We start from the raw sequence: 17,694 nt of genomic DNA, 5'->3' as shown, positions 1-17,694 counted from the left end.
AAATGTTTACTTACTTCCTCGTAAGTCCAATGGTCCCACAGTAAATATCCACGGTGAATGGCAACCTTTTGAAACTCCAAAAAGGCGCATATGACTCTCCCTCATCCAGAATGATTTTTCTGCAGCCGTTTGGCTGGTGTGATGCGAAAAATAAACGTATTGATCCGCAAAATCAGCTGAATCCTTCGTCCTCATACACAACAGTACACTGTAGCGTGAAGAGGACGTCTTCTACCGTACACGTCACAGCGCCCTCCTCCTCAATGCAAGACAGAAGCCGGAAGTCACTCATTTTCATGGCGCGGGATTAAAAAAACTAAATAAAAATAGCGATCGCTTCCATGCACATCCAAGCGGTCCATATCATTCAGGGGCATAAAATACCGCGTGTATTATGAAATAAACATGCTTTTTCGTGTCACAGGCACTTTAAGTAGGCGTCTCGCAACCCGATTACCGACTGGATGTGAGTGGCGCATGCGCAGTAGCGGAGCTACTCACGGAACGAGCCACGTCGACATTTATCTGTACATGCGCGCCGCCATCTGGTCGCCACACGCGCTCAGTTTCCCGTGCTAAGAAGAACGTGCCCAGCAACAAGTTGCTTTTTGTGCGAAGTTAACTCACAAAGTTCGCGAGGCAGGAGGTCCAGAATTAATTGACTGAAACCAATTCTTAAGATTTGGTCCGTCCATCATCATTGAAGCTTCGCACGGAGCCTAGTTAGCTTAGCTTAGCTTGCGAACAAAGAACAACGTGGTTCGACGCTTGAACGTCAAGTTGGAGCCTCCTTAAGTGTGCAAAATGCCTGCAAGAAGGACGCCAGCCGCAAAGTTCGAGGCGGAACCTTGTGGCGCAAAAGCTCAGCGACGACAACAACTCTCGACTGCTTGCAAAATGCAAGTAAAAGTTGTTCTTCGCAGACTAGCAGGTTGGTTCACCGATTCGGGAAATACTATTCTTTGTTTTTCCGTCCTCATGGTGTTGATTCTGAAATGAAAGATGAGCATTCAAGGCCAGGCCTCCCTGTTTATTGCATTGGACTTCTATCGTTTTGAATCATAAAGAAAATCATTTATTGATCCCAGTGGCGTCTTAAGGGGTGTTTTAGGGGGGCTAAAATATTCTTAAGCCAACCTAATTCTCCTAAAAAGTAACGTTACAAAAAATGCTAACATATTCACTATAAAGATGTCAGAATATTAATTTAAATCAATAATCATATAAGCCCCACCGCAGTCGGTCTCTGCGCACGTCTTTTATCTTTGTTTTGCGGTCATCCCAGCTCTAAAATAACGCTGCTAGTTAACTTGAAATTTACTGTGAAAGTCCTAGCAGAGTTTTAAGTGTGCACTCTTGTTACCACCATCTTTGTGGTGGGGGACTTCCTTCTGGAAAATCAGCTGTGTTTCACATATGATTATCATCAGTGGATAGTCATTACAATACACTAAAAATTAGAGGTGGGAATCTTTGGGCATTCAATTACAATTCAGAGGCTATGATTCGATGATAAATCGATTATTGATGCCCCCCCCCCCCCCCCCCCAAGCCATTAGCTGATTTTAATGTTTCGTACATTAGTTACAAAAATTGTACAAAAGCCTCTTAGGCTTGCATAAACGACTATTTCAGTATCAAGTTAACAGTTCAAAACAATAAATACTCAAGTCCCCATTCTGTATCAGCAGCTTTAAACTACATTCAATCAATTTAATTTTGTGAATCAACCGTTAAAGTTGTTAAAATTGCTCCCTTTATTCCGTAATTTCCCTTCTGTCGACTTTTGACGTGTGAACGTTTTAAAACTGTTTTAAAGATAGATTCATGTCAAGATTTTGCTGATTAGGCTCGTGCGTATGACGTGGCACTCGCAAGGTATCCGCCCCTATCGCCATTTTGGAAGCAGGAAGTTCGGTGTCAGAACCCCGGGAAACATAAACAGTGAGGCATTTCGATGCAGGTCGCTCTTTAAAATGGTTGGAAATTATTGTGCGGTAAAGAATTGCAACAACCGATCGGACAGAAAGGAGAATGTACAGTTTGACGGAACCCCATTGAGCTTCCGGATCACTACATGGAGAAAAGGCGAGGGAAAGCTCATATCTGAACTTACCAAATGTCGAAGAATGGCATGGGGGGCCTCGATCAGAAGAAAGGACATAACGTTTGATTGTACAGTTACACACAGAGTTTGCTCTATGTTGGGCTGCAGCTATCGATTATTTTAGTAGTCGATTAATCGATGAACTAGTTAGTTTGAATAATTGAGTAATCAGATAAGGAACATGAAAAATGAAAATACCTGAGCTGAGCCTCAAAATGATATTTTTAAAAAAAGGATCTATGTACAACAAAAGAACAATTGGCTAACTTACATAGCAAAAATCAGCTAGCTTAAATGCTATAAAATGCTAACTTTTTTTTTTAACAATGCTCTTAACAAATGGTTCAGACATATACTCCCACAAAAAACGGCAAAATATACCTATAAACTAAATTATGAATGCATTAAAAAAAACAGTACCTCAAACAAAATTTCGCTTATGTTGGTCTTAAAGAGCATACGACAGGAGAAAAAAAGTCTTAAATAGCATTATTATGTGAATTAGAACCATATTTTGAGACGATTCGACTATATACAACAATTTAGCAAAGCGCAGATGACGAGAAATTCGTTTTTTAATCTGCCAGTTAGCCACGCCTACCGTAATAGGGCACGAGCATCCCCAACAGGTGGATGACGTCAGCGGGGGACTGGGCTCATCGGTTTTACTATTCAGCCCATTGAGGGGGAATTATTCAGAACGAGGAAAACGCGACGAAGAGAGCCGCAAAATGTCATTGTTTCAGTCTCTCTACTCCAATATTTTTACAGGATATTCTTTTTACCCAAGTATTTTCCCCAATAGCTAAATAAATGTCTTAAGAAGGACCAGTCAGCCCGTCGAGGGGGAACTTTTCACAACGAGGAAAACGCGACGAAGAGAACTGCAAAATGTCATTGTTTCTGTCTCTTCAATATTTTTACAGGGTATTCTTTTTATCCAAGTATTTTCCCCAATTGCTACATAAATGGCATGGTCATGACAAATAACAGTCTTGTGCTAAATGGAATATGAAATAATAAAAATCCACTTATTCAGGACGACATGGCAAAATTACTCCATAATTGTAAAAACTGTCGACTTCACCTTTACTGTCGCACCTTCCGAACGATATTTTATGACACCTAAATCGGACATATGTCATTTAGGGCTGCAGCTATCGAATATTTTAGTAATCGAGTAATCGACTGAAAATTCTCTGGATTAATCGAGTAATCGGATAAAACAAATATATTTTTAGGTGAAGGGCAATTATAAATATGCATGAGAAAACGACATTTCATCTAATCTTGAACCATTTTCAGTCAATCAATGTCTTTATTTTCGATGTATATTGTTGAAAACAGCCAACGATTGCATCTCAGATGTAACTAGAATTTTAAAAAAAAGACTAATTCACTGCTTTCACTCAAAAAACCTTTAGATCTTATTAAAAATATATATATGTATATATATATATATATATATATATGTGTATATATATATATATATATATATATATATATATATATATATATACACACACCTAAAAATGCCGTTACGCTTGATAACATACATCACTTAAAAGTTAGGATTTTTTCCCCACGTGTTTTATTTGTGTCAAGCCATTTTTAAGTTCTAGTTAAGTTTTAAGTTAGTCTAAACTGTAAGTCCTGATAGGATTTTGAGTTTTTGCAGTGTACAAAATAAATGTATGATACAGGCTGTATTGGAGCACATTAGGGACCAGTGTTACTTGGTGTTTTATCCAGCAATGACTACTGAGCTAAAATTGATAGTTAGCATTATTGAGTTTTTATTTTACACCCTTATCACTCCACAATGCTATGTTATGTTAAAGCCTGTATGTAAGACACGTTAGCCACGCATCGACAGTGGTCATAATTAATAGAAACCTAGCCCTCCGCAGGGCTAACGTTACTTGAGCTAGTGACAGTAACGTTAATCTTTATTTATTAGCGCTTAGCGCTCTACTGCTTTAAGATGGCGGCTGTTTACTAACGCTGCCCAGACACGGCCGAGTCTGTCATTTCGCATCTAGGTCAACATACATGTGATCTCTATGAGAATCATCAGATGCTACCTACCAACGTAGCATCGTGCGGGCTTGTATTTAGCAACGTCGGCGTCGTTTGTAGCAGCTGTCGATTGCAGTAAGTTTTTTTTTTTTTTTTTTTTTTTTTTTTTGCTTCTTCCTCTACGCACGTGACACCAGCGCGTTGTCCCGCATTAAAAGTAGTCCGAGCAAAACGTGATGCTTAGAGCTGTCAAAATAAACGATTACTCGTGGTGAATAAAATTACTCGGATCAGTTTTTAAACTAGAGTTGCTCGAGTATTCGTTTCAGCTCTAGCTCTATGCACTATGCACTTCCACTCCGGTAAGTTAATTTCATTTGTCTACGCAAATTTCAGTAACTTCATGCCCTAAGTCGGCCGGTTGTCAACTATAGCTACAGCCATACAACTAGCTTGCATACATGTGCATTGTGTTCAGAAATGCTTCATAAGACATAATTCCTGTTGTTTCTAAATGAAAAAGCTTTAATATGTTGATGTGAGAGTATGGCAAATAATTTGCAGCAAAATTGTTCGTAGCTTTGTAGCGTTTTGTAATTTCGGAATCGCTGATGAGTGTAGTAATTTACACTAAATACAGCAGAATGTCCATTTCGTGTAATGGTGGAAGCCTGTCGACATCTTTACTCAATTTGTCTTCGGCTTGCTCGTAAGGGTCAACATTGTTCACATCATTGTTTGATTACATATCTGTCCTTCGCCTTAACCCCTTAACGCCGAATGTCGCGATTCGGCATCATACCGTTCCCGCTTTGAAAGCGGCCAAAATATCGTCTGCCTTTGTTCACTGCCGGTACATTAATGTCAAACACATGCCTAGGAACCTTTTTCAAGCATTAGTTTCAGTCGTGTCCGACCAGAGACAACACCGCTTCCTTTTCCGGACCGTGATATTCAAGATGAAAGCCACGTCGAAGTCCTGCGCACCAACTTGACTAATTCATTCAATTCAAGGTAAGTCAGCTAAAATAAAAAAATATGTACCGTCTTATTGTGTACTTGTGTTGCTAACACGATGAGATAGAGTTTCTATGATGAGTATTTTTGAAGCTCTATGACGATTTTGGTTTGTAGCGCTATCGCTACAGCCGGCATCATCGGAAAAGCACCTCCCCCCTCCCCCGCCACCCCGCAAACGTAAATGCGTTGTTTGTCGAAGGTTTGCAACACTCGCACGCGTTTTATCTATAAACTATCACTCTCGTTATCATCTGTAAACATTACAAAAGTAATGTGTTGCATAAAAAAGGGCATTTGTGGTTACTATTTTTCTGTAGAACAAATAAATGAACGCATCCTTTATATGCAACGGTGCACACGGGTGCCTCCATGTCGTTCCACTTTTAGACACGTTTTATTCAGACATTGCCACACTTGTTGTCATCTGTAGACATAATAAACATAACGTGTTGCATAAACAATGTCATTGCTATTGATTTATTTTTCTTATTTCTATATAATGAAAAATGAACACAGCATGAGCTGATAACTACCAAACAGAAGCAAATGTATGTATGTTGATGGTTTTCAACACATTTTGTTTTGAAATTATAACAGTAATTTCTTTACCTTATTTTTCTGCAGAATAACAAATGAATGCAGCAGCTTTTTACGCAAAGCTAGCACACCGGGCCAAACCACCTCCTGTTGAGAGTGCTCTCAGTGAGAGTGAGGGCAGCGATGAGGAGTACAATCCTAATAAAGCAAGTGAAGGTGATTTTGTGTCAAGTTTGAGCTTGTTTGACATCTATGGATGTAACTACGTGAACACACTGAAAAGATAAAAATGTTTGGTGTTTCCTAAAGTGATTTATTATTTTCTGCACCAGGTGATGAAAGCAGCAGTAATGACTCTACAGTGGACATTAGCAGCAGTGAGGAAGATGATGATGATCCGCCTCATCCACCTCCAACCACCAGTGCTGCACCTGCAAGACCTTCAAGAGCTACATCAAGGGCAGATCGAGCCTAAAGCAATATATCCAAAAAAAAGCCATACAAATTGGGATACAAGATTTTTGTACTGTGCGACATAAGAGGTCTGGTGCACTCATTTGACATATTCACAGGGAAAATAGATCCGGTACCAGGCCAACCAGACATAGGAGCCAGTGGTAACATTGTGCTCAAGCTTGCACAAGTCATTCATCCTGCTGTTCTTTGATAACTGGTTCTCATCTGTAGATCTGTTTGTTGCTCTTGCAAAAAAGGGCATACCTGCACTTGGGACCGTGCAGCACAATCGCCTGCGTGGGTGCTGTTTCAGTGCAGACTCATAGATGAAGAAGAAGCGAAGAGGGACATTTGAAGAGCAAGAGGCTCTTGTGGACAATGTCTGCATAAGAGCAGTCAAATGGTTTGACAATAGAGGGGTGATTGTTGCCAGCACATTTGCCAGTGCCCTGTCTGTTATGATAAAAATCATCTTTTATTTATTTATCTACATCATATGTCTTCTAGTCTGATTAAAAATGTGATGTACATCTGTGTTTAAACAAAAACAATAATTGTTTTTCAGAATTTCACAAGCAGTGAAAAAAGATGTTGCGATAAAAGTGTGTTCAGACCTGAGATGGGTATGTGCCTTTTTTGCCATTTGTTTTCCTTTATTGCCTGTTGTCGCTAATCGGCATCATACCTAAATGTATGACTATTTTATGGGCTTTATTCAAATTAACACTTTCAATTTAATTTAGCATCTATTTGAAAGTAAAAACACACCCCAATTATTTTTTTTATTATTGGAAAAAAATTCAGGCATTAAGGGGTTAATAACGAGTTTGCCTCTGTATCGAACTGGCAAGTTTAAGTTTAATGTCCCGCGAGCCAGACCTGCTTCCAGTATGGCTGCGTTGTTGTCAAATCTCACGTGATCCCCCATTCTGTGACGTAAACGCTCAAGCCTAATTTAGGAGTATTTTAGATAAAAAGTTAATTAGGTTAGCTCGGAAGGTTTTGTACAACAGCCTTCCAGGGAAGTCTACTGCTTTAAGATGGCGGCTGATTTCGAATGCTGGCGAGTCTGTCATTTCGCATCTAGTTTTGTATACACGTGCTGCTAATGCCGCAGAGTCTGTCATTTCGCATATAGCTCTTTCTACATGTGATATCTACCATATCACTATGTGGACGCAGTTTGTAACGGCTGTCGGCAATAGTCAGGTATTATTGTTTTTTTTATCTACCGGCATGAGTTGCGCCAGAGCCGTGAGTTGAGCAATTTCATTGCCCGAGTAACGACAAGCATGCTGTTTACTCTCGGTCCGTTCCTTATTGCGTCCCGAAGACCACGCCGACTGTGTTTTAGTTCCGTTTTACTTGACATATTTCAATAATCGAAGTTTGGATATTTGTGAATCGTTCTCCAAACTTCCACGGCCGAATTGCGAATACTCTAAGAATCGGAAATTTTGCACTCCTCCACTAATAATAGCAATAATAATCACTCCACCACCTTTATTGACCTGGAGCAGTCAGAGCAGAGGAGCAAAGAGGGTGACGGGGGAGAGAGACCTCTACATAAAAGTAGGAGTAGGAGAGTAATGATTAGAAAATAGAGAAAGCCAAGATGATTATTATATATAGCATACCCCCACACACACACACACCTCTACACTAACATGTACAGAACAGGCCAAAAGTTTGGACGCAACTTCTCATTGGTGCGTTTTCTGTATTTTCATGACTATTTACATTGTAAATTCTCACTGAAGTTACCAAAACTATGAATGAAGACGTGTGGGATTATGTACTTTGCAAAAAAAGTGAAATAATTAAAAACGTATAATATTCTAGTATCTTCAAAGTGGACAACCTTTGCTCTGATGAGTTTTTTTTGCACACTCTTACCATTCTATTGATGAGGTTCAAGAAGGAGTCACCTAGAATGGTTTTTGACTTCACAGGTATGCCTATTCAGGGTTAATTGATGGAATTTATTGCAATGGGTTTGGGACTTTTGGTTATGTCCAAACTTTTGGCCTATACTGTATGTATGTTATGAATCATTTTTGGATGTATGTTTGTGTGAGTGTGTGTGTTAGGCAAATCAGCCTGACCCCGATATTACTTTCATTCAAGTAACTAGTAGTATTTTTCAGGGTTTGAAATTACAGCCATTTTTGTTACATATATGCCCAAAATGTAATATGTGTGATTTACAAATATTTGGGAACAAACAATTACTGTGTTGTGAGTGAAAGTCATGGCATTAGCCTCTATGATTCAATGTATGTGTATATTTTAAGATTTAGTGTAGGTTTTCGTGCTGTGGAACGAATTAATGGAATTATAATGTATTCTTATGGGAAATTCCTGCTCGACATACGACCATTTCAACTTACAAACAAGGTCTCGGAACGAATTAACTTCGTATGTAGAGGCCACTGTAGTAGTATCCTATATTAATAATGCTAGATATTTTTTAAGAATTGTTTTGAATCATGTTGGAAAGGCGAAGTCAGTGTTCTGAATCTGTTTACATTCCATTCTTTCGCAGTAGGTAATGCTATCAGCGTTTGACCTCATTGTTTATTTGTGATCTATTGTTGTTGTTATTTACATGTTTATTTGTACTTTAATAAAGAATTTAAGTGTTCCAAAATATTTTTGTGAATTAATAAGCGTCATCAAAAATTTCATTACTAAATTAATTTAAAAAAAGGGGGGGGGGGTTATTAGCTTAGTCAATTATGTAATCGTAAAAATAGTCGGCTGACTAATCGGTTCAAAATTAGTCGTTTGGGACAGCCCTAGTTGTACGGTGTACCGGAACATACCGTATTGGCCCGGATATAAGACGGTGTTTTTTTGCATTGAAATAATAATGAAAAAGAGGGGATCGTCTTATATTCGCGATCTAGACATTTACCCTTTCACGACACTAGATGGCACGATATATTGAAGCGATGTTCTGTCATGACAGATCTAAGCTACTCTCCCCATTCACGACACTAGATGGCGCCAGATATCATTGGAGCGATGTTCTGTCATGACAGATCTCGGCTTCTCTCAAGTTTAACCAGATTGCAATTTTTTATTGCAATGTTTTTCCTTTATCAGATTTGTTTCAAGACTACAGTTACAGTTAGACTTCACTTTCATGGTTAGTAAAGTTATTACAATTTTGTTGTTTTATCACAATAGATTGGTTTATTTACATTTCAAAAACCAGAAGCCATTCATTTACGAATGTGATTGCACTTTAGTTTACATATTTAAATGTTCAGATATTAAGATTTGAATGAGGCAAAATAACATGCTTTTTCTCTCAAATATATTGTTATAATTTGTTTCGGATGTACTGTAATTATTTTCTGTATAAAAATTAATTTGGTGTTCAAAAAGTCTTTTTTCAAACTTGAGTCTTGAAAAAGATCGTTTAATAATCAGGGCCGTCTTATATTTGGGCCAATACGGTATTTCCTCCACACCCTTCTCACATAACCCCTGAACCATTTTCGTGCCTGTATTCATTGTGTATTGTAATGTCCGTAATAGACATGTGCCGGTACAATAACCATGAACAAATATACTGCGATATCACAGTATTGCAATTATAGCTCCAAAATGTGTTATTTTGAGACGTATGGGTTTAAAAAAAACTTTTTTCCATTGAACAGGATGTTTTTAATTTTTCAGAACATATTTGCAAATTGGAACATGAATATAATGTTAAAATAAATACATAATTTAACCAAAAAAAACATATAAAAAAAATAAAAAAAACAGAACTTATTGACTATACCCACAGCCACAGCTGAAGTTGCTCAAGATTAGAGCAAGAACAAAATAATTGCAATAAAAAAGTAAAAACACTTCTAAATAAAATTAAAAATATATATACTGCATGACTTTTTTGGGGGGGGGGGGCGCTCAAGTGAAGTTTCGCCATTTTCAGCCTCTGTGTCAACTCTACATGATGTCATGTCATTGTGTTAAAAAGAACATAAATAATTCATAAGTTATGAAAACGTATTAGTTAAAATGTAAATATTGTTGTGGAAAGGTTTCATCGGAAAAAAAAACATTGGGAGTGAGACCTCTCCTCGTCCAGCGAACGTGGATTTGTGCTTAAGGCAAGATCATCTTTCCCAATTAGCTATCTTTGACGCGATGCTTTTTCTCCCCTTCATTCAAGCTTTTTTCTCACTCGGCAGCTGTGAGACTTAAAACCTCGATGAAGTTGCTCTCCCAGCTAAGCCTAGGCTAACATTCGTCTTTGTAAAGTTTTAGTTTGTTTGTATATTGAATTTGAAAGGAAAATGTGTGTTTTGTTTTTGGCAAACTTTTTCATGGTGCTAACCTGTTGAACCGACTCATACGTTGGAAAATACAATTGTTTTCAATGTATTCATTTAGTATATTTCACTTACAACGATATGAGAGCTCAATAAATTGAAGAAAAGTACGCCTTATGTTTGGAGTGTTAGTTTTTGGGTTCGCTGGCTGTTTAGCAGAATAGCGTCACTTTCACACACAGCAACAGGGGAAAGGGTGAGCGCTGTCGCACCAAGCCAATTTGGCTGCATTTTTGGCACATGAAAAATGGCGAATACCGTACAAGGGTATGACTGAAAATTTTAGGAGTTTTGGAACCGCGACGTTTTCACATCGCATGAAATCGTTAACCGGCACATACCTAGTCCATAACAAAGCGCGCCCCCTTTAAGACTAGGGAGGTGTGACGTAGGGGCAAGCGAGTTGGGAGAATGGGCGAGATAGGAGTCGCATATCGCGGCAGCTCGCTGTTATTTTGTTATTTTTTTTCTTTATTATTGTTGCCACCATTAAGTAGATAAGCCAATACCTGCTCCTCTCTTTCCGTCAGCGAGAGTGAGCGGTAGACGGCCGTCTTGGACGGAGCAGCTAGTTTCGGGGCCCATAATAGAGCTTTGCTCTATTTTCAAAGCGCCGCCGCGCTAATGTCAACAACGCATCCAATAGCAGAAGGGCCGGCTTATATCTGTGCTAGCAGGCTGTTTCGGCGGACAGATACCCAATCATGGCTGACCAAACCTTGATAAATCCGCTTTTCTTCCCATGTTTCGCATACTCCGGGACACTCGAAAAATGACTCTTACCTCTCCTTGCTAAGCTAAATGGTACCTTGATGTTCGTTTATGTGGAAATGTAGTTCACAGATAACAACAAAAAAATATTCACCTTCTCACTGAAACTAGTTACTCTTTACATGGATATTAGAATTTCCCCCTACTCCTTGAAATGGGTCAGTTAACAGAAGGACTATTATTGTTGTGGTAATGTAATACTATTAATTTCAATTTATTCACACACACATTCATATTCACAAAGTGTACATCATCTCCTAATGCTGAGCTAGGCTCATGTGTGAGTCCGGTCTCCTTAAGAAGCTACTCAAAGCTTATAGACCCTACCCACGTGACGTCACAACTCCTTCCTCCTGACTGGTGCCGCCCACTTGTCCGTCAACACATCATGTTTCCCTGTTACGGCGACGTACATTCCTCCTATTTACGGCGTGTTTTTCTGCTCCTTAACATTAATAATCAAAATGGTGGAGGCGTGTGTGGCTGTTGGTTGCACTAACAGAGAAGATGGAAGGAGAGACTTGAAGTTTTACCGTATTCCGAGGGATCCAAAGTGGAGAGCGAAATGGACGGCTGCAATTTGACGTGAAAACTGGGCACCAAAAAATCACCACAGACTATGTAGTAGTCATTTTATATCCGGTAAGATGCATTTAAGATATACTTAGAGGGTTTTGGGCTGACAACCACAATTAAGATCATTGCTAGGCTAATCGCCGACAACATACACGTATGTATGTAGTGAGAGTGCTATCGCTAAACCATATAAACATTAAAAGCCTTAACTCCATTGACAAACGACATGAAATACATTAGACTTGACAGTGGATGTTAGCAATAACAAAAGATTTTGAATTGAAAATTTCGTAACTCACCTTTCCAAGCACAAGATAGATTCCTGCCGAATTTTCATGGACGAGGACCTGTATCACCCAACCAGCAACAAAGTATTTATAAGCCTCCAAGCTATTGAAGTTTTTCAAATTTTCGTGAGAATAGGCTGATTTTGTGTGGACAAGATAATTGTAAATATCAGCGTAGCAGATGTCGCAGACAGGGCGAAGCGAGTGGGTCGAAAAACATCGATTTGGGCATCAAATATGGATCTGGCGACTGTATAGAACAAAGCTTTTCCACATAACGCCTTTTATGCAACACATCCAGTGAGTTTACGGCATCAGAAAGCACCGGGTCTTCCATGAAATGTATTTTAAATTCCTCGATCAATTGAAACCAATGCTAATACAGAGACAAAATGACGGACAAGTGGGTGGAACCATACAGCGAGCACGTGGTTTTGTGACGTCGGTGGGTAGGGTATTTAGCCAGGAGCCTGCGTACATTAAGGCACATTAAGTCACTTCCTTTTCAGCAGAGGAAGGTAGATTAAAAACGAGTTAAGTAGCGTTCGAAATAATACGACAAAAGTAAAAGTAGTCATCTAAAAAATGTACTCAAGTACAGGTAAAGTATTTGGTGAAAAGAATCCTCAAGTCATTATTAAAATTGCACCTGCAATTTTTTTTTAAACAATGAATAAAATAAATATTAAAAATAAATAAATGAAATTGCCACTGCTTGCACCTGAAGGATCAGGTCGTGTTAATGCACGATAACTAACAGCCAATCGGTGCATCGTTGTCATGGGAATGATTGGCCAGAATGCATCTGGTACGCGCGCCTATATACACTCTCAGCCAATCTACACTCACGGCCTACCAGATGCATAGACGGTCTTTAAAGTATATCATGTGTCTTCTTGTGTCTTGCAGGTTTCAGCAAATATCTTGGTCCTGACGCTCAACTGCTAAAGAGTGAAGTACAACTTCCAATAAAAAAGGAGGAGGTAGAGCTGCCATACGTTAAAGAGGAGGACGATATCACCATGTCAACTGGTGAGCCCTTGAGTAGTGAGGATGATCCGAGTGAGACCAGCAGAGGGATGGGGCCTCCAAGCAGCAGCTCAACAGATGGATCGCAAGCACACATTTTCATCGCACCATCAGATAGAAACTGTGCCACATCACACTCACCTTACAAAGATCGTTGTCAGAAGAAATCTCACCGTGATGCCAAACTCTGCAAATGCTCTCAGTGTGGGAAAACCTTTGCTAATAACTATACTTGTCGTATGCATATGAGGAGCCACACTGGTGAAAAACCTTTTGTCTGCTTAGTTTGTGGTCAAAAATTCACTCAGAAGAGTACCTTAAAAAGACACTCAAGAACCCACACTGGAGAAAAACCGTTTTCCTGCTCAGTTTGTGGTCAAGGATTCACTTCAAAACAATACTTAAAAACACACTCAAGAACTCACACTGGAGAAAAACCTTTTGCATGCTTAGATTGTGGTCAAAAATTCAGTCGCAAGGACGTCTTAATAAGTCACACTAGATCCCACACTGGTGAAAAACCTTTTTCCTGCTCAGTTTGTGGTAAAAGATTTGCTCAGAAAGAAACATTAAACTCACACACAAGAACCCACACCGGAGAAAAACCTTTTTCCTGCTCAGTTTGTGGTAAAAGATTTGCTCAGAAAGAAACATTAAACTCACACACAAGAACCCACACCGGAGAAAAACCTTTTTCCTGCTCAGTTTGTGGTAAAAGATTTGCTCAGAAAGAAACATTAAACTCACACACAAGAACCCACACTGGCGAAAAACCTTTTTCCTGCTCAGTTTGTGGTAAAAGATTTGCTCAGAAAGAAACATTAAACTCACACACAAGAACCCACACCGGAGAAAAACCCTTTTCCTGCTCAGTTTGTGGCCAAAAATTTAGGCAAAAGACCAACTTAAAAGGACACACAAGAACCCACACCGGAGAAAAGCCTTTTGTCTGCTCAGTTTGTGGTCAAGGATTCAGTCATAAGAGTACCTTAAAAGGACACACAAGAACCCACACCGGAGAAAAACCTTTTGTCTGCTCAGTTTGTGGTCAAGGATTCAGTCATAAGAGTACCTTAAAAGGACACACAAGAACCCACACCGGAGAAAAGCCTTTTGTCTGCTCAGTTTGTGGCCAAAAATTTAGGCAAAAGACCAACTTAAAAGGACACACAAGAACCCACACCGGAGAAAAGCCTTTTGTCTGCTCAGTTTGTGGTCAAGGATTCAGTCATAAGAGTACCTTAAAAGGACACACAAGAACCCACACCGGAGAAAAACCTTTTTCCTGCTCAGTTTGTGGTCAAGGATTTGAACACAAGGATCGGATTAAGAGTCACGTGTGTGTTGGTGTGAGAAGCAGTGGCCAGTGAAGCTTCTGCCTGTCATCCACGCTGCCTTCATGAGATTGTGCACACAGGACGATTGTATTCTGTAGAGCTTCCTCAAATCCTGTGGAGGATTGTTTAGAACTAGCCTAATTATAATATTATATTTCAAAACTGCGGTTGTAACTAAAACCGATACTTCGTCACCAAGTTGCTTATAAGATTCAGAAAATGTGATGGTACTGCCTTTTCTGCAATACCCGAAGTATCGCTGGTACCGACGCGGCAGATCTGGCTGCTGCTTTTGTGTGGCACACGAGGCTGCACAAGTTGCCCGACAAGCGGTCAATTTCGAGCAACGGCAACCCACGCTGTGCTAAAGAACGAGAAAAACAGTCAATGTATGCAACATGGCATTGACATGTGCATTTACGTCGTTTTTTAAATGTTTTTCTCTATTTTGCTTTTTATAGTTTAACCGTTTAACACCTAAGCCTTTTTCCCTGAAATCTGCATACCTTTGATGTTGCCTTTATGTTTCAAAGAAGAAAAAAATCACAATTGTCAGATTGGTTCCCTTTTTTAGGACACCATAACTTTCATGTCCAAACTGTTGTTTTCTTCAACGAATTATAATCAACATTTTGGACCCGAAAAGACAAAAAAAAAAAATCAAAATATTAAAAAAAAAAAAACATTTGTAATATTGACGTCCCATTGAGAATCAAACGTGCTCAAAGAAACGTTTTTAAGTGTGATATTTATTCAACTTGTTAGGATAAACATTCAACAGAAAAAAACGAGACTGAATAGTTTCATATTTGATAATTCAACAAAAAAAAGGCGTTTTTGTCCTTTTTACATATTATGGTCAAAACAGGTTATATACAGGAGACCAACAGTGCAAAAGAGTGTATAGATATATACTGTGTATAATATATATTTTATAATACATTATATATTTATATATAAACTACAATATAAAAATTATTAAAACTTTTCCTCTCAAAGTGCAAAACAGGCCATAAAATAAAAACTATATACATTTTCTAGTCTTTGATTCCTCAGAGGCCTTGGTAGAACCTCTCTGGCTGGAAACACAGGCCCACATTGCATGTCTCACACATCCAGGCAGTGCTCCTCTCCAGAGTTGGCGCTCCATTCTGGCTCTGTGATTTCGGTCTATGACCACACTGGAATCTCCACAGTCCTCTCCAGGACATAGATCAGGTAGAAGAATATTACTTATTTCATTGTCATTTCATAGCACATACACAGTGTATCTGTTCCTTATCACGACACAAATTGTAGCAAAGTAGTAGCAGGGGTGAAATTGGCTAGAATTTTTTTTTTTGGGGGGGGGGGGGGGGGCTCAAACCTTGGAAAACCACTGAAATGCAGATAAAACTGCTTTTGGCACAGTTTTTCATATAACACAAATTTTCATTCAACATTTTATTTTTTTCAATGATTTTCAAAATAAAACAGAACCAGCAGTAACCCAAACCTCCATCTCCTTACCCCCCCCCCCACACACACACACATTTCATAAATGTAAAACCTCCATTTTAACTACTTAAGAACATTGGATGTTCATCTTCATCATAATATTATACCGCACGTAACACGTCACCTTTGCTCAATAATATTCATGACGTTAGCAACTGTTGCTACGGGGGGGTCAAACATGCATTTGTCCCTCATGCTAGATGCATGTAAATAGTGTACGAGATGTTTACAGAGCTAAACCTAACAATTATGCCTGAAAATGATGTCCTTGGTTCCAAATTCACTGGGAAAGCTGTGGAAGAACATACAAATGTTGAGTTAAAGCGATGGCTTGAGGGCCAAAAAAGACGGGATAAAGAGCCGACCTGATCCATAGGTAGCCTTACGCCACTGACAATGACATTCTCCTGTTTCAACAAGCTATCATTTACCACCATATGCCCTGTCCTTCTTATATATTATATCATCTGGTTGTCTTACATTTCTGACCGTTCTTTGGGGTGATTTATTTGCTATTTTTATGTAGCTATCGCAAATGCTACTCAGTGATAGCCAACGAACACATTTATTTTTTTTTAATGAATGAATGCTTTAACCATATACATAAGATGCAAGATGAACAAAATTAAACGGGACCTAGTCAATAAAAGATATGTGAACACCGCCTGTCTTTGAACCCCTTCTTCTTGCCTATACCCTGTGAAAACCCTGTACTTGTGCCACTTCCTTAACTGGGTCATGCTTTGACATTGCTTGAGCATCTCATTTAGTTTATTCCACAGCATCAATCCATAAACAGAAACACAAAAACTTTTTAATGTAGTCCGTACCTTCTGATGCTGTCAGTGAAGTCCCCCCTTCAAACTGTATTGACCTTCTCTTAAAAAACCAATTTCTGTATATTGGCAGGAAGTGACCTGTGTATAGATCCTACTCACCAACGTCACAGAATGACGCTTCGCTGTATCCGGCCGCCATATTGTCCGTCATTGTTTATCCATATTCTCAATGGTTTCAATTTGTCGTGCAATTTATAGTGCAATTCATGGAAGCCCCGGTGCTTTCAGACGCTGTAAACTCATTGGATGCGTTGCATAAAAGGCGTTATGTGGAAAAGCTTCAGTCTATCCATTTGCCAGATCCATATTTGATGCCTAAATCGATATTTTTCGACCCGCTGTCTTCGCCCTCTCTGCCTGACATCTGCTACCCTGATATCTACAACTATCTTGTCCACACTAAATCAGCCTATTCTCACGAAAGTTTGAAAAACTTTAAGAGCAGCACTCTAAGCAACATTACCCCGTGTTACTCTTCCAATTTTCTAAAATGCCGACAAAAAAAAAAAAGTTGACTGCGATGGCCGACGCTTCAAGGATAGGTGGATATTGGACTATTTCTTCAATAAAACACGCAACAACGGTGTCTGCCTCATTTGCAAAGAGACAGTCGCTGTTTTCAAAGAGTTCGATGTGACGCGACAATGATATTACCGAAGAAGACGCGCTGACATGTACAACATTACAGGGAAGATACGCAGCGGGAAATTATCGCGACTTGAAGCAAAGCAGCAGTATTTCGCAAGACCTCGAGTGTCGAAAGAGAACGTCACAAAGAGGAGACTGTTGAACTTATGAATTAAAATAATAAAGCAAATGTGACACACAGAAGGGCTTGCTAAAATTTGTTTAAATATATTGTTCTATGTAAAT

The 17,694-nt window shown here is 39.1% G+C and overlaps 1 protein-coding gene across 1 annotated transcript; it reads left to right on the top strand.

Annotated features, from left to right (window-relative positions):
* The first annotated feature begins 551 nt into the window (after nt 1-551).
* Nucleotides 552-15,804, top strand: LOC130928543 (gastrula zinc finger protein XlCGF26.1-like). Its single transcript, XM_057855235.1, has 2 exons — nt 552-931; nt 13,029-15,804. The coding sequence occupies exons 1-2, from the start codon at nt 805-807 to the stop codon at nt 14,516-14,518; spliced, it is 1,617 nt and encodes a 538-aa protein (XP_057711218.1). The 5' UTR covers nt 552-804; the 3' UTR covers nt 14,519-15,804.
* The last annotated feature ends 1,890 nt before the right edge of the window (nt 15,805-17,694 follow it).

This window comes from Corythoichthys intestinalis, chromosome 13 (assembly GCF_030265065.1).
Source record: "Corythoichthys intestinalis isolate RoL2023-P3 chromosome 13, ASM3026506v1, whole genome shotgun sequence".
In the NCBI taxonomy this organism is placed as follows: domain Eukaryota; kingdom Metazoa; phylum Chordata; class Actinopteri; order Syngnathiformes; family Syngnathidae; genus Corythoichthys; species Corythoichthys intestinalis.
Note: the sequence above shows the minus strand (reverse complement) of the source record. Positions and strands in the feature narration are given on the sequence as shown.

Excerpts from the sequence above, each read along its gene's own strand:
- LOC130928543 (XM_057855235.1), top strand. The coding sequence starts at position 805 with ATGCCTGCAAGAAGGACGCCAGCCGCAAAGTTCGAGGCGGAACCTTGT. Across the intron at positions 932-13,028 it reads TGTTCTTCGCAGACTAGCAG|GTTTCAGCAAATATCTTGGT; the intron begins GTTGGTTCACCG and ends TGTGTCTTGCAG.